General features: G+C 51.4%; 1 protein-coding gene and 1 pseudogene across 2 annotated transcripts; one reads left to right on the top strand and one right to left on the bottom strand.

Moving 5' to 3' along the window:
* The window catches only part of LOC127681177 (40S ribosomal protein S5-like), a 26,927-nt pseudogene extending 18,427 nt beyond the window's left edge, over positions 1-8,500 (bottom strand).
* Positions 5,388-24,563, top strand: Tie1 (tyrosine kinase with immunoglobulin like and EGF like domains 1). Of its 2 annotated transcripts, none has more exons than XM_052177175.1 (24): positions 5,388-5,439; positions 5,622-5,778; positions 8,060-8,377; positions 8,456-8,566; positions 10,023-10,178; positions 10,333-10,464; positions 10,591-10,731; positions 10,920-11,048; positions 11,922-12,067; positions 12,305-12,449; positions 14,314-14,472; positions 14,648-14,785; positions 14,988-15,278; positions 15,719-16,003; positions 16,200-16,390; positions 18,792-19,002; positions 19,140-19,250; positions 19,459-19,649; positions 20,699-20,812; positions 20,912-20,982; positions 22,749-22,789; positions 22,868-22,964; positions 23,073-23,172; positions 24,134-24,563. In XM_052177175.1, exons 2-24 carry the CDS (start codon positions 5,721-5,723, stop codon positions 24,203-24,205), a joined length of 3,408 nt encoding a protein of 1,135 aa, XP_052033135.1. In that variant the 5' UTR covers positions 5,388-5,439; positions 5,622-5,720; the 3' UTR covers positions 24,206-24,563. The 2 variants fall into 2 exon arrangements, with proteins under 2 accessions (XP_052033135.1, XP_052033134.1); XM_052177174.1 differs by having other exon boundaries at positions 5,389-5,439; positions 15,719-16,009.

Genomic DNA, 24,563 nt, shown 5'->3' with positions numbered 1-24,563 from the left:
GCCACTATTCATAGGATATTACAGCTAGAGACATCATTTTGAACTTATGTTTAGTTTAATATAATACAAATAATTCCATTCAGAAGTAGTGGTAGATACATATATATGCAGGAATCCATTCACACATACATAAACACACACACACACACACACACACACACACACACTGAGGGAACCAGAAAGCAATTGTTCCATTACAGCAATGAACGTATTTGAGACCAGACTTTTGTGTCTGCCAAGGATTGAACCCAGAACCCCACCATGCCAAATAGCACCTCAAGTCCTTATTGTCACTTAACCAGGCCTTTGGCACTGGGTAGCTAAATTACTCCAAAGTGAAACTTTCTTGAATGAAGAAGAGATTTTTGGTGGAGCATGTCTTTATCCCCTGTACTTGGAAGGCAGAGGCAGGTGGATCTCTATAATTTAGGGCTAGCCTGGTCTACGCGTAGTGAGTTCTGGGACAGCCAGGGCTATGTAGAAAGACACTGTCTCCAAATCCCGGGGGAGTGTAGGGGTAAGGGTCAAATAAGTAGGCATTCCTCCCCTGGAGCCCCTCCCACTCTCAGGAGTTCTTCCTGGCTTTTTCTTAATAACTATGTTTGCTTTACTTAAAAACAAACAAACAAACAAACCACTGAGCTAGAGAGACAATTCTATCATAACCTAGAATCAAATTACCTATGGGGAGACCAGAGAGATGATTCAACAGTTAAGAGCACCAGCTGGGTAGGACTGGAGAGATGGCTCAGTGGTAAAGAGCACTGACTACAGCCAGGCAGTGGTGGCGCACGCCTTTAATCCCAGCACTCTGGGAGGCAGAGGCAGGCGGATTTCTGAGTTTGAAGCCAGCCTGGTCCACAGAGTGAGTTCCAGGACAGCCAGGACTACACAGAGAAACCCTGTCTCGAAAACCAAAAAATAAACAAAATAATAATAAAATAAAATAAAAAGAGCACTGACTGCTCTTCCAGAGGTCCTCAGTTCAATTCCCAGCAGCCACATGGTGGCTCACAACCATCTGTAATGGGATCCAATGCTCTCTTCTGGTGTGTCTGAAGACAGCTGCAGTGTACTTACACACACACACACACACACACACACACACACACATCTTTTTTAAAAATGTTTTTTGAAAAAGAGCACTAGAAGAACACCAGGTACTCTTCCAGAAGACCCAGATTTATTTCACAGCACCCATGTGGCAGTTCACATCTGTCTGTAACTACCATTCCGAAGGATCTTCTGCCCTCCATGGGCACCAGGCATGCAAATGGTATACAAAGGAACTGTTAATCAAAACACTCATATACCTAAAAGTTTTAAAAGAATGAAAATCCACACAAGAGGGCTACAGAGCTGGCTCAGTGGCTGAAACTTATAAAGCACGAGGAACCTGTGAGTGTATCCACAGCACCTGCAAGAGCCCAGTGTGCCTACGCATGTGCCAGTAATCCAAGTGCCTTGGGAAGCAGAGGGGACAGAGGCATGACTGGGTGTGCTGGCCACCAGCCTAGCTCCAGGGTCAGTGACAGACACTCTGGAATTAAGGAGCAAAGTGACCGAGCAGGGCATCTCTCATTCTCTGGCCTCTGGCTCAAGTGTATACAAGCATATCATACATGTATACGTGCACACACACACCACACACACAAGCATGTATAACACACATGCAAATATACACATATACCACATACACATGTACATCACACACACACACACACACTAAAATACATAATGAAAGAATTCAGGGCTGGAGAGATGGCTCAGTCATTAAGAGCACTGGCTGCTCTTCCAGAGGTCCTGAGTTCAATTTCCAACAACCACATGGTGACTCACAACCATCTATAATGGGGTCTGATGCCCTCTTCTGGTGTGTCTGAAGACAGCCACAGTATACTTATATATAATAAATAAAATAAAATCTTTAAAAATAATTCACACAAGAAATCATATGTGGCAGAAACTGCCTATTCAGGATGCACAGTAGGGCCACAGTTTGGTGAACTGAGAACCAGTGTTAAACTGTTCGGTTTCTATTTTCACCCTTAAGAGGGTGTTTCTTGCTTCCTCATTACCCAGTCCTAAAGGGAAAAAAAAGCTCTCTCCAAAACAAATGCTTCCAAGCCCAGGCTTCCTCCACTCCCCAACCCCACCCCTGCTCCCTGCCCCTGCTCCCCACTCTGCTGCCAGGACCTTTCCTGAATCTCTAGTTAGAGCCTCTACGAACAGCCATCCCATTAGTCTCTACCTGGAAAAAGTCCACTTCTATTTCTGGCTGCTAAGCTGTGCTGGATCCTGGAGGAGGTGGGGGAGCATCTCTTCCTGAAATTGTGGAAACAAATTCATCTTCAAGGAAAACCTAATCCCTGCAAGGGGAGTGTGCCAAAAACCCCACCTCTGTCTGTGTTAGGCCAGGAAGCCTGGCTGCCCCGGCTCCTCATAACCCAGAAAGTCCATACATCTCCACAGTGACACCAAGACCCCCAAAAGTACATGCCCACAGCTGGAATTTCCACAATTTGGGGAAGAGCAGCTTTCTTAGAAGTGAGTTATCCACCTGAGGTGGAGTTGACCATGCCTTGCTTTTTGGAAATGGTTTTTAATTTCTCTCTCTCATTAGTCTGCAGGGGTTGTGGAGTTAACCTGATGATGTGTAGATCACTTGTTCACAGTCTCATTATTTTGGGCCTCTAATTTTCCAGAGGCCAAAAATGCAAGCTATGATTACAGCTTCATTCTTTCTATTGTAACAACAGCTGTAGTCACAACCCACTCAACATTTGTTTTGGGGTGATACTTCATCTGGCACTTGCTGTTTGTAAACTGATGGTTTTACTTCGGTTACATATTTTCAACATATGTAAGAATGTGTTTACACTTACGGGGCACTGTTCTATAATGCAAATTCTGGTGTACACACTTCACAACAGTTGTCTTTCATACAGAAATAACGACTGTGTTTTGTTTCTCAGTTCAAAAGGCCTCAAGCCTTGCATGTGCCTACATCTCCTTAGCTAAACTCTGTTCCCATTAATTAAATACTTCATATTTCCTCTTCTTGCTATGCCACTGTCCTAACATTATCTGAGTTCCGATAAATCTGCCTAACTCAGATAAAACATTCCACTATACAATCCAACTTTTTAATCTTGTTCCTTCTGCTCCACAAAACTCTCATCTTAAAGACTGCTCATGTGGTTAATTCATGTTACTATCTCTTTTATAAACTTGTTAGCTTCGGAAAACCTACCCAGATCTACCTACCTCTCGAGGACCACCCAGATAAGTACATCTGCCTAATCTATTCCAGAGGGTGGGATTCCTCTGGGTTTCAAATGTACATCTTAAAAAAAGATTTTTCTCTTTCCCAAATATACTTAATCTTATTCTCTACTATAATAATGTGTAGCCCAGGCTGGTCTCAGACTCGTGATTCTCCTGCCTCTGCCTCCTTCAGTAAATCCTACCGATCACAACTAGGATCACAGCTTCTCAAATTTCCCCATTCAGAAAATATACCAGTAATTATATCTGTCATTTTTAAGAACAAAGTGTTCTCAGGGCTGGAGAGATGGCTCAGTGGCTAAGAGCACTAGCTGCCATTTCAGAGAACTTGGGTTTGATCCCCAGTCCTCACACAAAGGCTCTCAACCATCTGTTACTCTCGTTTCAGGGGCAGACACCCTCTTCAGGCCTCTGTAGGCAATGGATTCACATGGCACACAGACATACGTGCAGGCAAAACACCCATACGCATACAATAAAATGTAAATTTTAAAAAGAAAAGTGTTCTTTATACTTCTCCACAATGACATCAGGACCCCTGAAAGTTTCTCCAAAAGTAAGGGCAAGGTTCACCAAAAACATACTGAGCCTCCATCCTGCTAGGTAAATGGCCCCTGCGTACTCCAGTGGCTAGCTCTTCCCAGATCAAAGGTACCAAGATGGGCTGGAGTGTAAGGCCTCACTTCCTCCACTCTCACAGTCTATCCAGAAAGTCTTCTGACTCAGAGCTAGCAAAGCCTATGGATGTCTTCCTCAATTCTTCCTGCTAGTCAGTGAGTCACGCCATCTGAGGCTCTTTCGGACACCTCCAGAAGAGGGGCAACCCCAATAAATACCTCTCAGGGACCTGGCTTCCCCAAGAAAGTAGTTTTGCACCTTCTGGATCCAGAGAAGAACATAACCTTCATCAGAACTGACTTAGGAACAGAGTCCCAGCCCCAGAGGGAGGGCTTGAAACCTCCCAGTCACTCAAGCTGATACCAGATCTCAATTTCATTTATTGTTGGGGGTAAAATAGATACAGATTCAACCAGTGAGCCCAGGCTACCCTGTAGCTTCTCCTGCTCCATGAAAGCACCTCCCTGTGGGTGCTCTATGGGGCATAATCTGTCTGGGAACTGTCAGTGGGGACATGACCTCAAAATGCTGAGACAGGTCTAAGAAGTGAGACCTTGGAAGATAGACCAAGGGGGCAGGGACTAATAATGCCCGGTGTGCTCACCCTCTAAGAGTAGCTGTGAGCTGAGGTACCTTAGTAGGTAAGGGCACTTAGTACCAGGATTGATGACCTAAATTTGATCCCTGGAACCAAATGGTAGAAAGAGATGACTCCCACAACTTGTTCTCTGACTGGCACATATGCACGATAGTAGGCACACAGGCATATAATGCCAGGACTCAGGAAGGGGAAGTAGAAGGATCATGAGTTTGAGGCCACCCTGGGCTATATAAAGAGTTCATACCAGTTGGAACTATAAAGTGAGTTCCATGCCAACCTGAACTGGGTAATGAGACTGTGCCTTGATTTTGAAACAAGAAAAAGAGGCTGCAGATTCCTGGGTAGACGTCCACTCCCCAGTGCCAGGAACACACATGGCTGTCTGCACCGAATAACAGCAAGCCCACAATGAGCTGACGCCTTATAGGCATCTGTGGGTGAGGAATGTCCCCGTCACAGCCCACGGCCTTGTGTTCCCCCGTGTGCTTCAGTGGGTCTCTTGTGGAGCAACTAGCATGGAGGAATCAACTACGAGACCAGAAGCTTTACTAAGCCCCAGCTTTATCACATTCTTGGGGTCCTTATGCACCACACATCTCCATTTTCCCATCTGTACGATAAGGAAGGCACAGAAGACAAAGGCTCGTCACACCCCTAATCCCTTTTTGTTTGGGGGTGTACTCTCTGTGCTTCTGTGACCTGCTTTCTGGGATCAGGCCTGTGTTCTGGAGTGCATGTATAAAGAGTCACGTGAGGTGTGTGTGTGTGTGTGTGTGCCTGTGCATGCTGGGAGGAGGGGCCCCAGAACAATGTCCTGCCTCCAAACCTTCTCAATAGGCGGAAGCCACCGGCTTCCTCCCTTTCCTGTCTCCCATGCTCCGGCAATGCAGATGGAAGGGACAGAAGGGATGGGACAGCCCAACCATCCCCAGGTCTGTCCTTGTCATAGCCTGCCCCCCACATCTGATGCCCCCCCTTCCAGAGACTTCCAAGCCACACCCATCTCCAGACTTGTGGGGGCTGGACATGGGAGGACTAGAGGTGACAACTCTTCCCACCCCTCTCTCCCCTGCCACCCCTCCCAGCCTAGCCATCATTTCCTCTTCCTCCCCAGCACCGAGGTGCACTGAGCTGAACAGGCTGAGCACGCAGACCCACAGCAACTGACCCCGGGCCCAGCTGGCCTTGGCTGGCCCAGGTCAGCCTCCGGAGTATGGTCTGGTGGGGATCCTCTTTCCTGCTCCCCATTCTTTTCTTGGCCTCTCATGTTGGTAAGTCTTCCCCTGAGCGGAGGGCCTCCCTGACTCCCGATTTCAAGGTCTCAATCCCAGCTCCCCACTCCCAAGAAACCCTAGCATAGCATAGCAATAGACCTCACAATATGGTGGTGACCATGATTTGGGGGAGGGGAAATAAAGTTATTGTTTAAATGATGTAGTATTTCAGTTTGACAGGATGAAAGGAGTTATGAAGTTGGGTGTGGTGGTGCACTCCTTTAATCCCAGAACTTGGAAGGCCAGCCTGGACTACTTAGAGAACTCTATGTTAGCTACATAAAGACATAGTGAGACCCTGGGTCAAAAACAAAAACAAGAGCTGTGGAAAGGGGTGGTGATGTTTACACAGTTATGAATGTATTTATTAACACTGAATAGACTGTTTTCAAATGGTTCTGATGGCAAATTCTAGGGTATATGTATTTTGGCACAACTTAAAAATTGGAGGGAAAAGCAGAAACTCTTGTCATTATCATCATCATGATTTTGATCCATCAAGAATGAGATCAGGGTGGGGGAAATCTCAGACAGGTACTAGGAATCACTGTCTGCAGCTGGGGGGGGGGGCAGAGGTCAGTGGGGGCTCAGAGGTCAACCCTGAACATGGACCTCAGGAGTAACTGTATCAGGCTTATTCAATAATTCATTGGACAAACAGGCATGGTAGTTTTAATTCCGGTACTCAGGAGGCAAAAGTAGGTTGATCTCTGAGGGTTGCCTTTGAGTGGTTCCCAGTCTAACGGGGAGCACAGGCCAGGGATGAGGGCCAGACAGAAACAGACATCAAGAGTTCTGGAGGCGTACTGACAAGAGAGCCAGCTTACTCTGTCATAGCCCAGAAAAGTCATGAAGGATTTCCTTGAGAGAGGTGGTCACCAGAGTAGTACGTGCCAGCTCAAGAGGTGTGGAAGCCAAGAAGAAAAAACTGTAGAAACATGTGCCAGACTGGAAGCTAAGCGAAGTGGAGTTTAGGCTTGGACAACCTGGCTCTGCTAGTTTCTAACTGTATGACCTTGGGCAAGCGCTGAGCTTTTGTTCCCTGGTTATAAAATGGGGATAATAACACGCACCTCCCAGGACAGTCAGGCCCTGAAAGGAGGAGAGCATCACTAAAGGGCCTGGTGCATAATTGACATCCAATAAACATTAATTATTAAGACAGCAGGAACATGAGATGACTCTGAAGTTAGTGTCTCAGGTAATGGGCGTTGTCCTCTTGACTCAGAAAACTTGGGAGAGGTGAGGGTTTAGGAAACACTGATGTAAATGCGTTTGGAGCTGAAAGGCCACACCAGAGCTACTGACTCAGGGGTGACAGCTAAAGCCCAGGGAGTAGATGAACGTGCTCAAGGAAGCCTGAGATTGGTTATTACAGAAAAGGATATCGACTTCACTGGAGGCTGTGAGGATGCCATGGAGAAAGGGTATTTGGTGCCTGCGAGGCGGCCAGGAGATGCCAGCTTCTTTGACTTGTGATAGAATTGTCAAAAATATGCTATGTAACCAGGGAAGTGGTGGCACAGGCCTTTAATTCCTGCACTGTGGGAGGCAGAGGCAGGCAGATTCCTGAGTCCGAGGCCAGCCTGGTCTACAGAGTGAGTTCCAGGACAGCCAGGGCTACACAGAGAAACCCTGTCTCAAAAAACCCAAAAATTTTAAAAATTAAAAATAAAATGCTACATGGTATTTAAGTGAATTGATTACCTGACAGCTAACAGGCATGGAAGGGACAGGGAAGGAGTAGTCTTGGAAGGTCTGGGGTCACAGATCTGAGGCAGGCTCGTCACCCTCTTCCCCTGGGTCTTGCACTTTATGTTCCAGCTGCATTAGCCCTGGGCAGCTGCCCTCTATAACACTTCTCATATTCAAGGGTAGGATGGCCTCTCCCTACCCCTGACCCTTCTTCTGCGCCTCCTCACCCAAGTACCTTCATAAGCCCTTTGGGGTTGTTTGTTTGTTTGTTTGTTTTCTGATGAAGCTCCTGTATCTTCTCCTGTCCCCTTCCCTCCCCTCCCCATGCTGGTTAGACGTTCCTCCCTCTGCGCCAATACCTGCATCTATTGTCCTGCACGGATGTCTGTGTCTGGTCCTCCAGCTTCCCAAGGGTAAAGGGCAAGCACGTGTGGAAGGGAAGGGAATGGGCAGAAATCTTTGAAAAAGTGAAGTCTTCAGAGGGCACGGTGAAACATTAACACAAGTTACTGTTGGAGTCCCGCGCTCCTGGGGCTGCTGAGTTGGCAGGGTCCACCATGGAGTCACTGTTGTCTGGTCCCAGGTGCGTCTGTGGACTTAACATTGCTGGCCAACCTGCGCATCACGGACCCCCAGCGTTTCTTCCTGACCTGCGTGTCTGGTGAGGCTGGAGCAGGGAGGAGCTCAGACGTCTGGGGCCCGCCCCTGCTGCTGGAGAAGGATGATCGCATCGTGCGCACCTTCCCGCCCGGGCAGCCCCTGTACCTGGCACGCAATGGTTCACACCAGGTCACGCTGCGGGGCTTCTCCAAGCCCTCGGATTTGGTAGGCGTCTTCTCCTGCGTGGGTGGCGCCGGCGCGCGGCGCACTCGAGTCCTCTATGTGCACAACAGCCCGGGGGGTGAGTCTGGCCTACCAGGAGATGGACCACCAGAGGGAGGGCTGTGTTGTAGATCACTGACTTACCTTTCATTCACAGCACACCTGTTTCCAGACAAGGTCACGCACACGGTGAACAAAGGTGACACAGCTGTGCTTTCTGCACGTGTGCACAAGGAAAAGCAGACTGATGTGATCTGGAAGAACAATGGTGAGAGGCATGGGAGGACAGGGAGACCTATGATGCTGACAATCAAGACCTCCATCCATGCGCCCCGCCCCCACCTCCCCCAGACCTTCCACTTAGCTCGTTACCCTGATCCACCTGCCATCCTTCTGGTCAACCTCCAGGGCCTTCCCTCTCATCTCTAGCACTGAGCCACCCACCTACTGAACCAAGAGGCCCAGGAGACTGTGGCCAGCTACCTCTTAAGTACTATGTTTTGGTTTGGTTTGGTTTTTTTTTTTTTCCCCCAAGACAGGGTTTTTCTGTATAGCCATGGCTGTCCTGGAACTCACTCTGTAGACCAGGCTGGCCTCGAACTCAGAAATCCAAATCCGCCTGCCTCTGCCTCCCAGAGTGCTGGGATTACAGGCATGCACCACCACCAGCCGGCTCTTAAGTACTATGTTAAGCCCTCATTTTTGACCCTCCCCTGGGAGTTAGCAGGTGCTGTCACATGCCCTGCCTGAGAAGAGAAGCAGTCCCCATGGGAAAGAAGAGAGAGAAGAGAGCTGGTGCCCAGCACAGGCCTGTCTCAAAGACTTGCCTAACTCAGATCCTTGATGCCCAGGGCAGACATATGCTGGAGTCCATAGAGATTTGTGGGTCTCGGCTCTGTGCCTGCCCACCGCCCTGTCCTTATCCACTCCATGGAAGGACTCTTTTTTACTTGGATAGCCCCAAAATGTCTGCCTCACCCCCACAATCTGCTGGCTGCCCCTTGGGTACTTGGGAGAAGATCTTTTTTCCTTTGAATCAGAGGGATCTGTAGACGCGGGAAAGGAGACCTGAGTCTTTGCAGTTTGTCTGGACTTCTTATCAAAGACAGGAAGGAACAGGGTTAAACGCCCGACTAACAGTGTAGACCCTAGATGAAGAGGCTGGGAAAGAGGCCTGAACGGCAAAGGGGCCAGACAGAGGAAGAAACAGCTTGCTAGGAGACAGGCAGGGCCGGCAAGAACAAAGGCAGGAGGGCTGACACGCCAGAGGTTTCTAGAGGGCAAACAGGCTTTTAGGAATTCAAGAATGTTAGGGGTCAGGCAGGGTGTGGTGGGGTATGGGGCTGGAGGACTGAGCAGGGGCCAAACTGGTGACAACAACTACCAGGGGGATGGGTTGTCACTCTGGTGCAATGGGGAGCCCTGAGAGCCTGCAAGAGTAGTGGGGGTACAAAAGAGTCTACTGTAAAAGCAGCCTGCTGGCTGTCCAGATGTAAAAGGCAGGGGGAAAGGGCTGGACTATGAAATGAAGACAAGGGAGAGGAGGACTCCGTGTGTCAGGAGGCTCGGAGAGCATGCCGAGGATGTTCTCCTGCTTCCTGGCTTGGGTCTGGTGGTGTTCCCAGGTCTGGTCACTGTGGGCGGTGCACACTGATGTGACCACGCAAAGGGAGGTAACACCAGCCTTTCGTGTGATTCTGAGGGCCCCTGACTGTGTTCCCCAGGATCCTACTTCCATACCCTAGACTGGCATGAGGCCCATGACGGGCGGTTTCAACTGCAGCTCCAAAACGTACAGCCACCATCAAGTGGCATCTACAGTGCCACCTACTTGGAGGCCAGCCCCCTGGGCAGCGCCTTCTTTCGGCTCATCGTGCGAGGTAAGGGGCAGAAGGCAGGGGTGATGTGGGAAGCTGTGAGCCTTATATGGACTTCCTGTGGGTCTCAGGATCCACGAGGGTCCCAGAGCTCCCTGGTCCTCGGTAGCTGTGGACAGGTGGGTGAAGGTCAGCTACTGAGAGCACTTCCCCCCAGGCTGTGCGGCTGGACGCTGGGGGCCAGGATGTGTCAAGGATTGCCCAGGCTGCCTGCATGGAGGTGTCTGCCATGACCATGACGGCGAATGTGTGTGCCCCCCAGGATTTACTGGCACCCGTTGTGAGCAGGGTAAGTAGAAAAGCTAGGACCTAGGCAGGAGAGGGAGCCTGGTCGGGAGAAGATTCTGGAACCCTGGAGATGATGCTTAGCATGTGAGGCCTGGCAGAGCCTGTACACCACACACCCTGTTTTCAGCCTGCAGAGAGGGTCGTTTTGGACAGAGCTGCCAGGAACAGTGCCCAGGCACAGCAGGCTGTCGGGGTCTCACCTTCTGCCTCCCAGACCCCTATGGCTGCTCCTGTGGATCTGGTTGGAGGGGAAGCCAGTGCCAGGAAGGTATGGACTAAGCCACCTCCTGTGGACATAAGTATGCCTGACACTTTACTCTGACCCTCACATGAAGATCAAACCCTCCAATCCCCTGACCAGTGCCCACTACCACCTCTACACCAGCCTACTGGATAGCTTATCTGTAACTGCTGGGTCTGACTTACCCTCTGTAACTGTATTGCTTCTATTCCTAGCGTGTGCACCTGGTCATTTTGGGGCGGACTGTCGCCTCCAGTGCCAGTGTCAAAATGGTGGCACTTGTGACCGGTTCAGCGGCTGCATCTGCCCCTCTGGGTGGCATGGAGTCCACTGTGAGAAGTCAGGTATATGCCCCTGAGACCCCCTCAGGGGGTCATCAAATGCATCTCGAATGCCCAAGTCCTTCCCGAGGGGAATTCGGATGTGGTGGATATTTCTACTATTCAGGCATCTACATTGTGAAGGTCAGCAGCCTAGGGGAAGAATGTGGAGAAAGTGCAGGGAGTTGAGACCCTGCTTGTATACTGGGACAATAACGTAGGGGCTGGGGGGAGAGGTCAGCGGGAGTCATGTGACAGTGCCTTTGAATATAGGCCAAGGGCTGCTGCTTAAATGTGAGGAGCTGAATAGAAATTGCTGAAGAGTGTGCTGGTCAGACTTGTATTTGATGAAGAACTATGTGTGGAATACATGTGTGGAAGTGAAGTTGACAGGCGTAATATCTCACGCCTACAATGTCAGCACTTAGACTGAGGCAAGAGATTTGTTTGGAGTTCAAGGCCAGCCTGTGCTACAAAATGAGTTTCAGGTCAGCCTAGGCTATAGTGTGAGACAGTCACACACACACACACACACACACACACACACACACACACACACACACACACACCACAGAGAGAGAGACAGAGAGAGTTAAATTCAGCCTGGGCTGTTTGGGCTGGCAGAGTGGATCAGAGAGGGTCTAACTCTGGATCTTAGAACATCCTGGGAGATGTGATGGGAGGGATGGAGGAGCTGAGTCCTAGGCCTGACTGCATATGGGGCACCAGAGCCTGAAGGAACCATGCAGGACCTTGCTGATATCAGTTTCAAGCGGCAGGTCAGACAGGAGGACGTTCACTGAGATGCAGGGCATGGGACGGGGACGGGAGCGTTTTGGTGGTCACATGGCTGCCCCAGGACTGTTCAAGATGGCTGTCCTCTCTTACTCTCTCTAGACCGGATCCCCCAGATCCTCAATGTGGCCACAGAGCTGGAGTTCAACTTAGGGACAACGCCCCGGATCAACTGCGCAGCTGCCGGGAATCCCTTCCCAGTCCGGGGCAGCATGGAACTCCGCAAGCCGGATGGCACCATGCTCCTGGTCAGCCCCGATCACCCCAACCTACTGTCTGCTCCCCCTCACCAGCCTGACAGCTCATCCTTTGGATCCCTAACCCAAGGAACTTTTTATAGGCTCTGCCCACTGCCCTGGTCAGGATGTACATAGGGCAGGCTAACTGGTGAGGGGTGCCATGGGGCTTGTGTTCCAGCAATCATCAGCACTGACTCTCCTGTCTCATGGAGCATACGTTCTCTGTTCCCTGTCTCCTTGTCTCAGTCTACCAAAGCCATTGTGGAGCCTGACAGGACCACAGCAGAGTTTGAGGTCCCCAGTTTGACTCTTGGGGACAGCGGGTTCTGGGAATGCCGAGTATCGACGTCTGGTGGCCAAGATAGCCGGCGCTTCAAGGTCAATGTCAAAGGTTAGTGTTGTTCTAAGGTTTGGGGGATGGGTGGTACTCAGAGGTACCTAATGCTGCTCAGGCTGGAGATCCTAGCGGGACAGGCAAGGGCTTCCAAGGGCAAAGCTTAGCCCAGGCTAGGAAGGCTAACTGATGGCCAGTGTCAATGCTGGAACACAGCTTGGTCCCACCTGGGAAAGACATCCTATGGTTCAGAAACTAGAGACATCCTCCAGCCTTGCCCTGCCTCCTTACATATTCACGTACCACTTACCACAGCACCCAGGGTCCCTGTAACTCCACCTCTGAGGTGCTACTCCTTTGTCCTGTCTGATGCCCCTCACATGGACACACAGGAACAGCAGACAGGTATAAAGGACACACAGTCAGGAGACTGTTGGGTGAATGAGAGAGCTACCAAACACAGCAGAGCACCACCGAGCACCCTCTCCACTGACAAGGTATCTTTCACTTCACCCCCTAAGCCTGGGCGCACCAGTCCCCCAGTGCTCCTCATGCTACGTTGTTTCTATCCTCGTTCTCTGTTACCATCTTCTGCTTCCCAGTCCCTCACCTCATCTCTAGCCCACTATCCCACCCACCTCTATCTGCTCATTCTCTGATCAGAACTTTGGACCTAGCCCTCCACTCAACTTGGATTCCAAGTGCTCTCTACAAGTTCTGTCACCTTAAGCAAGTAAGAGAGCTTCAGTTTCTCGCTGTGTAAAAGGAGGCGATTAGCACCCGCAGGGCCAGGCTGCCAGGAAGACTAGGTGATGCATTTAAGTAGTCCTCACCATGGCTGACAGGAAGTATGCTCAACACAGCAGACAACTGTTATGTAAAGTGACATCTAGTGCCAAGATGCCAACCCTTCCCTGGCAACGCCACATGTGTTCTGTAGTCAGGACCCCTCTCCTAATGCCAGCCCTGCATGGTGAACCTTCCCGAGGCAGGGTGTCTTCTGTGAAGGTCTGGTCCCAGTGTGGAAATTGATGCCTATTGAATACCAGCCACTTCTCCAGACTCTTTGCTCCCTTACATGCCTTCACCTCGCCACCCTGCTTCTTCCATACTACACACACACACACACACACACACACACACACACACACACACACTTCCTCCCTCCTGCCCGCCTTTCTTTTACGCTTTCTGGGAAAGTCAGTCTGGTCTTCTTTTTGGAAGAAGCCAAGGTACCTATTTAGGCATTAATACAATGATCTAGACAGAAACGCTGAGGCCGGAATAGGGGCGGCGACAGTGGAGGCGGCCAGGCAGAAACACAAATACCGGTTTAGGGTAGAGCTGACTGGTTTGAAGTAGCATGATCAGACAGACCTAGTTCAAATTCTCCCAGCTGTGTATCCTTAGGCAAGTTGCTCAAAGTCTCTGAGCCTCGATTTCTTTATTCGTGACCACAAGAATTAGCGGTTATGCATAAGAAGCATCAACTGTGGAGCAGGTGACTCGTTACTGGCATGTTTTGCCTTTAAAAAAAAAAAATCAACAGATCTGTGGATGGTGAAAGGGAAGGGCATCGGATACTTAGGTGGTCTCCTGACTTGTGTTCCGGCTTCTTTCTCTACTGCAAGGACACTGCAAGGACAGAGAGATGGTTCCCAACCTCTGTCTGGCCACACCACTCTCTGCCCTAGCATCTTTTGAGATACTTAAGTCCTTATGGCCAAGCTGGGACCCAAGCTACCCAGAGGCCAGAACTTCCTTCCCTGAACCCTGGCCGTCCCAGTTGTCTGTTGAACTCGGTCTCCTCCCACCACACTAGATAATGCCCAGGTCTGAACTGAGATCTGGAGGTGCTCACTGCCCAAGTCCAGAGTGCTCCCCTCCCCATGGACCCATGCTCACCCCAGTTTTTTGGCAGTACCCCCAGTTCCTCTGACTGCACCTCGGCTCCTGGCCAAGCAGAGTCGTCAGCTTGTGGTCTCCCCACTGGTCGCCTTTCGCGGGGACGGACCCATCTCCTCCGTCCGCCTGCACTACCGGCCCCAGGACAGCATGATTGCCTGGTCCGCCATTGTGGGTGAGTGGAGACAGAGTTAGGGGATGGCATATAGTGTAATAGTGAGGGATGGGGTGGGGACAGAAGGGAGGGAGCAGATGGTACAACAAGAAGAGGGGACTAAGGGGGAGTGGTGGCTTCAGGAGATGTTTGGGACCAAGCATGTGTGTGGTACACCTTACCCCCCCCCTCCCAGTGGATCCCAGTGAGAATGTGACATTAATGAACCTGAAGCCAAAGACAGGATACAATGTTCAAGTACAGCTGAGCCGGCCAGGGGAAGGGGGAGAAGGAGACTGGGGGCCTTCTGCCCTCATGACTACTGACTGTCCTGGTGAGAAGCCAAGATATATCCCTTCCCATTCCCTCGGGGTTTCCTGCCATGCCCACTCAGAATATGTCTGGATCCACCTCCAAAGACCCCTCCCTGCCTTTCCCAGTGCAATCTGTCCCAGCCCCGCCCACTGTGGATTATCCCCCATTTAGTCCCATGCTCCTATTGGATGGCTCTGACTCCTCCTGACCTCTGGCCACAGAGCCCTCACTGCAGCCGTGGCTAGAGAGCTGGCACGTGGAGGGTCCTGACAGGCTACGTGTGAGCTGGTCGCTGCCCTCCGTGCCACTGTCCGGTGACGGTTTCCTGCTACGCCTGTGGGATGGGGCCCGGGGACAGGAGAGGCGGGAGAACATCTCATCCCCTCAGGCCCGCACTGCCCTCCTGACTGGACTCACGCCTGGCACCCACTACCAGCTGGATGTGCGGCTGTATCACTGCACCCTCCTGGGCCCTGCCTCACCCTCTGCGCATGTGCACCTGCCCCCCAGCGGTAGGCCCACTCTGGGAATGATGGGCTAGGGATAAGGGTGTGTTACAAGAGACTGGGTGGACGTGGAGAGATGCCAGGATGAATGGGGGAAGGCAGAAGATACCGGGAGGACACGGGTCACTTAGAGCACGTGGGGCAGGGACACGTAAGAAGATCATGACTCTTGTGAAGAACGGGGCCGTGGGGGGCTCGGGGAGCATAAGCTGCTGAGAGCGTGGAGAGGCGTAGGGATGCAAGGTGACCACGGGAAGAGGCAGCTTAGAGGTGGAGGTACCTTGGGGATGGAGATGAGTCCAGCCAGGCACAAAGAGGAGGATGGTAGCACAAGGCTCCTGTGCTGAGATCCACAAAGCAGACTACACCTAGAGTGACTGCGACTGACCCCACAGCTCTATAACCCCGTCCAATCTGTCCCTTCCTTCCCCTTCCCATCTCCCCAGGGCCTCCAGCTCCCCGTCACCTCCATGCCCAGGCCCTCTCAGACTCCGAGATCCAACTGATGTGGCAGCATCCTGAGGCTCCGTCTGGGCCTATATCCAAGTACATTGTGGAGATTCAGGTGGCTGGGAGCTCAGGAGACCCACAGTGGATGGATGTAGACAGACCAGAGGAGACGAGCATCATCATCCGTGGCCTCAATGCCAGCACACGCTACCTTTTCCGTGTGCGGGCCAGTGTGCAGGGTCTCGGCGACTGGAGCAATACAGTAGAAGAGGCCACTCTGGGTAATGGTGAGAGGATGGGGCCTGTGGATCCCTAGGCCCCCGGGCCTGTCCTCTGCCTGGGCCCCAGCCTTGGAGCTAAGGCATCCCAAGACTTCTGGTATCTGGATGTCCAAACTCTCCCTCTGTGGGATCCCATGGTGGCCTCTGGGTTCCCTGACCCAGGCCATGTGCACAATCTGTCCCTCATCATGTCTAGGGCTGCAGAGTGAGGGCCCAGTCCAAGAGAGCCGGGCGGCTGAAGAAGGCCTGGATCAGCAGCTGGTCCTGGCTGTGGTTGGCTCCGTCTCTGCCACCTGCCTCACCATCCTGGCTGCCCTTTTAGCCCTGGTGTGTATCCGCAGAAGCTGCCTACATCGGAGGCGCACCTTCACCTACCAGTCAGGATCGGTCAGTGCCCGGTACCCACTACGTGCATGATCCTATCTATTGTGTGTGATTCTGCCCACATACATGCAAGTACACACATGTCTACACACGCCTGTCTAGGCCTCAAGTTTTAAGGTACATTAAGTGACCCTTTAAGATACAAAATAGAACTTTCTTTTCTTTCCTTATTTCTTTCTTTCTTTTCTTCCTTTCTTTCTTCCTTCCTTTCTTCCTTCCTTTCTTTCTTTTTTAACTGAACACAGCTCTTGAGCCCTTTCATATTAATGATTGGATAATTAGCATTCTCAGTTTAAAAGAAGTCAGTTCATCCCTATGTCACCAGGTCTCATTCCAGGCCTGGAGGACGCCATTTTGGATCATGTTGTTCACTTATCCACCCCTGGGGTACTGTCAGCTTGGATCACACGGTGATCTCCCGATCTCCTGGAGGGGCAACGAGGGTCCATGCTGGCCTCTGTCTTCACAGACCCTGCCTTACTTGGAAGCCACCTTTCATCTGTGTTCTGAATCCTGCTGGCTGTGAGCTCTCGCCCCAGCCTCCACTCTTTTATTCTTTCTTTCTTTTTTGAGACACGGTCTCTTTATGTAGACCAGGCTGGCCACAAACTCACAGAGATGGACTGCCTCTGCCTCCTGAGTACTGGGATTAAAGGTGTGCACTACCATGCCCAGCCCCAGACTAAACTCTTAAAGGTTTCAGGGCCTCTCTGGGAAACTGTTCACCTGCCCCTCAAAGGGCAGCAGTGTGTGGCCACACTGTTCACATAACTGCCGTTGGCCTGCTAGAAGGATACAAGGCCTGCAGCCTCACCTGTGCTCCCACAGGAGAGAGAGAGGTTCACACTACAAACTTTTCTGGGTTTTCAGTCTTCTTACAGGCCATGGCTCTGCCCTCGGGCCCATACAGACATGGGATGGGGAGAGGGTGCTGATAGGCTCACCCTATCTTGTCCTGTTCACCCATTCCATTGTCCTGTCCCCTCTGAGAACTTCCCTCTCTTGTTGCTTAGAATCAGAACTCTGGCTTTGGTCTTTTCTGCCTGGACCCTTGCTATTTAAAGCCACTTAAGAGAAATTCGGAGTTCCAGCAACAATGCCAGAAAGAAAAGAAGGGAAGAAACACTTCCCTTTCTCCCTCTCCCTCCCTCCCTGCCCCCCCCAAACACTAATTCTTGTATAGAAAGTCCAGTGATCAAGGCTGGTGTCTGCTGTGCCTTTAAAAATCCCGTCCAGAGTCCAGAGACTCAACTGGCTTCTTTGTCTGAGCCCTGTTGAGCTTGCCTCTGAGGTCAGTGCCCACAGACGGCCATCACCACCATGGGAGGCAAAGAGAGGATAACACAGTCAGATGCTGAAGCAAGGCAGGGAGAAAACAGCCTTTAAAGTGCATCTGTTCATATATCAATACAGATGTTCCCGCACACAGCTATTGATGCTCACGTGTGTGCCGTGTAGTGGGGTAGTGGGGAAGAAGTGCATCCCATGTATGTACGCATGTGTCTCTGTGCTGGCACACCTTCAGGCTCTTGTGTGCATGTGTATCTCTGAATGGATGCAACTGGATGTGGTGCAGCCACAGAACTTACATGTGTATTCTGTTGTGTGCCTCAGCTGCACCTGCTCCAAATGAATCCACATGACCTGTGTCCCCGGCACTTACACATCAAGCTAGTTATCAGGTCACTTAGAAAGGCCACTGCACGGACCATCTGGACCTTGTTCTGGGTTCTCAAATTGCAACTTCTTCCATCACCCCTGCCCAGGACATCTCTGCTCAGCAGAGGGAGCCGGACGCTTCTCTTTGTTATGGTCCTTGAATCCCGGCCTGGGATAAAAACTGTGTCTAGACACCAAGTAGAGGAATAGAGAGCATTGCTGTTTCTGCTACTGTGAAGAAAAAAATCTGTCTACCTGCTCCCGACAGCTCAGGGCTTAGCATGTAATGAACACTCAAGAAACTCACCCTTCGTGGCCTGAGTCAGTGAATCGATAAAGCCTAGCTGTGGGGGTTACACAAGGACGAGAAGCTTACTTTCCCCATCACACTTCATTTCAATTCTCTGCTTAAATATTAGAATTTTCTTAGTACATTGATCTATCCATGATTTGGCAACTTACCCATGAAGTCAGATTCCACCTTGCAGCAAACCCCATCCACTACCGCCCCCCCCCAGGATGATGCCCTCTGCACTGTCCACCTGAAACATACCTGTGGCTGTCACCTGTGATTCTGCGCGGTGTCTGTCTCTGTAGGTGTGGCCCAGGCTACCCCCCAGGATGCCCTCTGTCTGGCTCTGCCGTCTGTCTAACCGCTGGCCCCTCTCTGTATGCCTCTTTGCTCCTCCGGATGCCCCCGCATCTCTTGTGTGGACTGACTGCCTGTCCATCCCATCTCATGAAGGGCGAAGAGACCATTCTGCAGTTCAGCTCAGGGACCTTGACGTTGACCCGGCGGCCGAAGCCGCAGCCCGAGCCCTTGAGTTACCCTGTGCTGGAGTGGGAGGACATCACCTTTGAGGACCTCATCGGGGAGGGCAACTTCGGCCAAGTGATCCGGGCCATGATCAAGAAGGACGGGCTGAAGATGAACGCAGCCATCAAGATGCTAAAAGGTCCTTGGTCGTGACTCAGAGCCCAGCTTCTTGCTCTCTCTTTATCCCACACTCACCAGGCCCTACCTACCCCTCCCGGCAACTGACCCCTCCCAGAGTGATCCCCGGCAAAAACTGATACTGACTTCTTTACACAGAGTACGCATCTGAAAATGACCATCGAGACTTTGCAGGTGAACTAGAAGTTCTGTGCAAACTAGGACACCACCCCAATATTATCAACCTCCTGGGGGCCTGTGAGAACAGAGGTGAGCCCTGAGTTTGTTTGCCATTCCTTCCAGACTACTGGCATCGGTTATCACCTGCCTCACATAATCAACCTGTGGGAAGTCCTACATTCCCTGCTCGTCACGGGGTTCTCCTGCGTGCTGCAGCCTGCCTCTGACCATCGGGTACTGCTCATAACGACACTCGGCCTGTGTATAAACTCTCACCCTGTGTCTCCTTACCTCCCAGGCTACTTGTATATTGCTATCGAATATGCCCCCTACGGAAACCTGCTAGACTTCCTGCGAAAGAGCAGGGTCCTGGAGACTGACCCAGCTTTTGCTCGAGAGCATGGAACGGCCTCCACGCTCAGCTCCCGGCAGCTGCTGCGCTTTGCCAGTGATGCAGCCAACGGCATGCAGTACCTTAGTGAGAAACAGGTGTGTGTGTGTGCGTGTACGTGTGTACGTGCATGCACCCGTAGGGAGCGGGGAGGCTGCTGCATAGAATGCTCAGGTTGCTAATCAGGCTCTACTCGGGTATGGGAGGTACAAACGGTGAGAAGGAAGGACACAGGCGACACAGCCGTAGGCTCTGGCCCTTGTGCCAAGTGACTGTAAAAGCTACAAGGAGGGAGAAGAGGACAGGAGGCAGAGGGGGGAAGGTGTTGGATTTGAAGTCGCTGGGGGACATTCTGGGTGGAGGTATGCAAGTTGTGGGTACCAAGCTAGCACTCCAAAGACAGTGTAGGGACTACCATTGCAGCACAGAGACTGCAGCATCCAGCAGGGAGGACATGGAGACCCACGAGGATGGTGTGATGGGAGCCCGAGTACGGTGGGGGGCAGGAGGGGGGACGACATGATGGGGGGCAGGAGGGGGGACAACTACCGGAGGGACACTGTGGCCCAATCGAAGGCATTTTACAGGCAGCAGAGTTTGAGTCTTTGGAAAGAGAGAGAACATGGAGGTCACTTATGGAAGTGACCTTATTCATCAATAAGGAAGAGGGAGTAAGACAGTGGGGAAATGGGACAGAGGGCATTGAAAGAGGAAAGGTCACATGGGGCGGTGGCAGATGCCTTTGATGGCAGCTCTTGAGAGATAGAGGTGAATGGGTCGAGAGTTCAAGGCCAACCTGGGCTTCTTAGTAAGTACAAGACTAGCTAAGACTCACAAGGAGATTGTATTTCAGAAGGCAGAGGGTAGGGAGTGGAAAAAGAGAGAAAGAGAAGAAAACAAGAGGGAGAGGGAGGAGAAGGAGGCAGCAAACCCATCATCATCCCAGTCTCAGAAAGAGGGGTGCCGCCTGAACCTGTGTTCCAAGTCAGGGGGGAGAGTGGGTGAGCGCCCACAGTGACTTTTCTCGGACCCTAGTCAGCTGATCCACGGCGGAGGCATATGTGGGAGGGAAGATGCAGAGGCTGCCACAGGCCCCACGCACCAGGGCCACACCCCTCCCTTCCCTGACTTCTGACATTGCCCGCAGTTCATTCACAGGGACCTGGCTGCCCGAAACGTGCTGGTTGGAGAGAACCTGGCCTCCAAGATAGCAGACTTTGGCCTTTCTCGGGGGGAAGAGGTGTACGTGAAGAAGACAATGGTAAGTGTCACTCAGGCTTCCCCACTCAGGGCCCACGCGCGGACCTGCCCCTCACAAAGCCCTTCCTCCCAGCCCGGCCCTTAGACCTTTCCTTCGCAGGGCCGTCTCCCTGTGCGATGGATGGCCATTGAGTCCCTTAACTACAGTGTCTACACCACCAAGAGCGATGTGTGAGTATGGGGGCGGGCACTGAATACTTGGCCCCCGGGCCACTTAGACACACTCCACACACACACACACACACACACACACACCGTGACCATCTTAGCTCACTTCCTCTATCTCCGGGTATGTCCATCTTAGCCAGCCCTGTCTCCAGAGCTGCTGTTCCTGGCTCTCAACCCTTGGACTGACCTGCTCTCATTGACTGCCCTCTGACCACCATCTACATCCTGTTTCTGCCCCAAGACTCCCTAGAGTGCCCCTCCACACCAGAACTCCCTGCCCTGGCCTTAGGCCTGACATGCACCTGCACAGAGCCTTTTCCTGTACAGAACAAGAGAGTTTTGAAGCCAGGATTTGGATCTTGTTCTAAGCTGTGTGACCTTGGCACAAAAGCTAACCTTTCAGACCTCAGTGTTTCTACCTGTAAAATAGTAAAATGGTAATGTCCAAATCACAGTGCTGCTGTGAGTTAGGTGATCAGTGCTCAGACCATAGCAAGTGCTCAATAAAAATGTCAGCTAAAAATATTCTCAGTATGGGGCTAGAGATGATTCTGTAGTTAAGAACAATGGGTACTTTTCCAGAAGAACTGAGTTTGATTCCCAGGACCCATGTAGTGGCTCACAACTGTTTATAACTTCAATTCCAGGGGATACAACACCCACTTCTGAATTCTGTGTACACCAGAGGTATACATGCTGTGCATGTTTATGCACACAGACAAAAGCCTCATTCCCAAAACCAAATCTAAAGCTATTAAAAAGAAAAGAGAGAAAGAAATTCTTTAAAATGTTAGTTGTGCCGGGTGGTGGTGCACGCCTGTAATCCCAGTACTCTGGGAGGCAGAGGCAGGCGGATTTCTGAGTTCGAGGCCAGCCTGGTCTACAGAGTGAGTTCCAGGACAGCCAGGGCTACACAGAGAAACCCTGTCTCAAAAAAAAAAAAAAAAAAAACAACAACAACAACAAAAAAATGTAGTTGTGAGGACTGGGGAGGTGGCTCAGTTGGCAGGCAGCGTGCCTGCTCTGAAAGCATGATGGCTCAAGATCAGATCCCCAGCGAGAAAGAGAGAGAGAGAGAGAGAGAGAGAGAGAGAGAGAGAGAGAGAGAGAGAGAAGAAGAAGGAGGAGGAGGAGGAGGAGGAGGAGGAGGAGGAGGAGGAGGAGGAGAGGGAGGGAGGGAGAGAGAAAGAGAGAGAGAGGTGGGGAGGGAGATGGGGAAGGGGGAAAGGAGAGAGGGAGAGAGACAGAGAGAGGGAAGGGGAAAGAGGGGGAGGAAGGGAGAAGGAAAGATAGGTGAGGAGAGAAGGCAAGAGAGGGGAAGGGAGGGAAGAGGAGGGAAAGGGGAGAGGTGGGGAGGGAAGGGAAAGAAAGGGGGAGGGGGAGGAGGACAGGGAATGCAGCACACACTTGAAGTCTAGGCAGTCTATTGGAATCAGCAAGTTCCAGGTTCAGGGAGAAAGCTAAAGTCCACAAACTATGGCACAGATCAATTATAAAGAAGCCCAATGGCCAACTATTATGAACTAAACACACACACACACACACACACAGAGTAGAGGGGGAGAAAGAAATACACAAAATATTACTGTAATTGGTTGAGTCTTGCAACCAAGACCTATGAAAGAGCTTCAGAAGAATAGAGACAGTAGCTGTCCAAAGCCAGATGCTGTCAGGGGCACAGGAGGGTCTGGGAGCAGCTACACCGTTGGATAGGTAGAGGCTAAACTGTGTCTCCTGTGAAGTAACTGAGCGCATCCTTCTCATTTCAGCTGGTCCTTCGGGGTCCTCCTCTGGGAGATAGTGAGCCTTGGTAAGCCCACACCCAGTTCTCCAGGGCATTCCCTCTTCCGTGGGGCCCTGGACTGAGGGGACCTTGTACCCTCTGCAGGAGGCACACCCTACTGTGGCATGACCTGTGCCGAGCTCTACGAGAAGCTGCCTCAAGGCTATCGCATGGAGCAGCCTCGAAACTGTGATGACGAAGTGTGAGTTCACTTCCCTTGGCGCTCACGGCTCTGAAGGCGTGACCTGCCCCCCCCCCCCCCCCCCCGTCAGCCTCTCACCTTACAGCATCCCCCCCCTCCCATCCACAGGTACGAGTTGATGCGGCAGTGCTGGCGGGATCGGCCCTACGAACGCCCCCCCTTTGCCCAGATTGCACTACAGTTGGGCCGCATGCTGGAAGCCAGGAAGGTAGGAGGCTGGGCAAGGGCGGGCTGGGCATCCTCCAAGCTCACTGGAGGCACCACCTCAGAAATGCCATATGTGCCACACCGTTACCCAGATTCCCTCAGCGGGGACTGTCACCACAGCTGGGTTGACCTGAAAATGCAGCCCATGCTGGGTTCAGACACTAGGACCACATACAGTCTTCCAAGGATGTTACTGTCAACAGCAAATCCCTCCCCTAAATTCCAGACTCTTTGTCTGTCTTCTTCCCTGCCACCAACTCCTTCTCTCCTGATTCAGTGCCAGAGGAAATGTGTGACTAAAAGGTCGCCCAGAAGGAGGCGTGACCGAATGATGCAGAAAGGCTGAATACATAATTAGTGATTCCATAATCCAGTGAATAAACGCAGAAACTGAGTCAAATAACCACGTGAATAGATGGATTACCAAACAGAAATTAAGGAAGAAATATAGCAAAATGTGGAAATATAAAAAAACGATTTTCTTAGCTTGGCAGTGGTTGCCCACACCTTTATATCCAGCACTGGGAGGCAGAGGCACGCCCATCTCTGAGTTCAAGGCCAGCCTGGTCTACAGATGGAGCTCCAGGACAGCCAGGGCTACACAGAGAAACCCTGTCTCAAAACAAACAAACAACCCCTCCACACACACACACACACACACAAAACAAAAAACAGGGGCAAGAAGAAAGTGATGGGGAGCAGAGAAGAGGGGAAAAGAGGGGGAGGAAGGGAAGACCAAATAATCATATATGCAAATAATCATATATGCAAATGATCATATATGCAAATGACTGGATAATCTACAGCAGCCTTATGAATCATGAGTACGTGATTTTTTTTTTTTTGACAGTGTCTCACTACATAGCTTTGGCTAGCCTGCAGCTTGCTGTGCCAACCAGGCTGGCCTTTAACTCACAGAGATCTTCCAGCTTCTGTTCCACTAAAACTTGCTCTTCCCACAGGCCTACGTGAACATGTCGCTGTTTGAGAACTTTACCTATGCGGGCATCGATGCCACCGCTGAGGAGGCCTAGGCTGCCCCCCACCAGAACCTGGCTCTGCTGGCCGGAGCAAACTGCTTCCACCTGTGACTTTGGATGCGTCTAACCTCTGACCCAAGCTGTCTCCAGACAGTCTTTTAATTTAAAGGAGAAAAGAAAAGATCCAGGAAACATGGGGCAGAGGGCACCAGGGATCCCCATGTTTGGCAGCTGCTCCCATAGCTACCCTTCATCTCCTTCCTTCTGCATATGTGCTCCCCACTCTGCTGCTCCCCAAACCCAAACCCCACTTCTGATCCTCCACCGAAAACAGCATGTGTGTTACTAACACCCTGTTTAGCAACCGACTCTGTGCTTATACTCAGAAAAATAAATGCTCGGAACAACTGTA

The sequence above is a fragment of the Apodemus sylvaticus genome, chromosome 3, assembly GCF_947179515.1.
Source record: "Apodemus sylvaticus chromosome 3, mApoSyl1.1, whole genome shotgun sequence".
NCBI classification, from domain to species: domain Eukaryota; kingdom Metazoa; phylum Chordata; class Mammalia; order Rodentia; family Muridae; genus Apodemus; species Apodemus sylvaticus.
This window is presented reverse-complemented; position numbering and strand designations above follow the sequence as displayed.

What these genes read in the sequence shown, in the direction of transcription:
- Tie1 (XM_052177174.1), top strand. Translation starts at nt 5,721, where the DNA reads ATGGTCTGGTGGGGATCCTCTTTCCTGCTCCCCATTCTTTTCTTGGCC. An exon ending in TGTGCACAACAGCCCGGGGG is followed by an intron (nt 8,378 to 8,455) that starts GTGAGTCTGGCC and finishes TTTCATTCACAG; the next exon opens with CACACCTGTTTCCAGACAAG. An exon ending in AGAGGCCACTCTGGGTAATG is followed by an intron (nt 16,010 to 16,199) that starts GTGAGAGGATGG and finishes CATCATGTCTAG; the next exon opens with GGCTGCAGAGTGAGGGCCCA.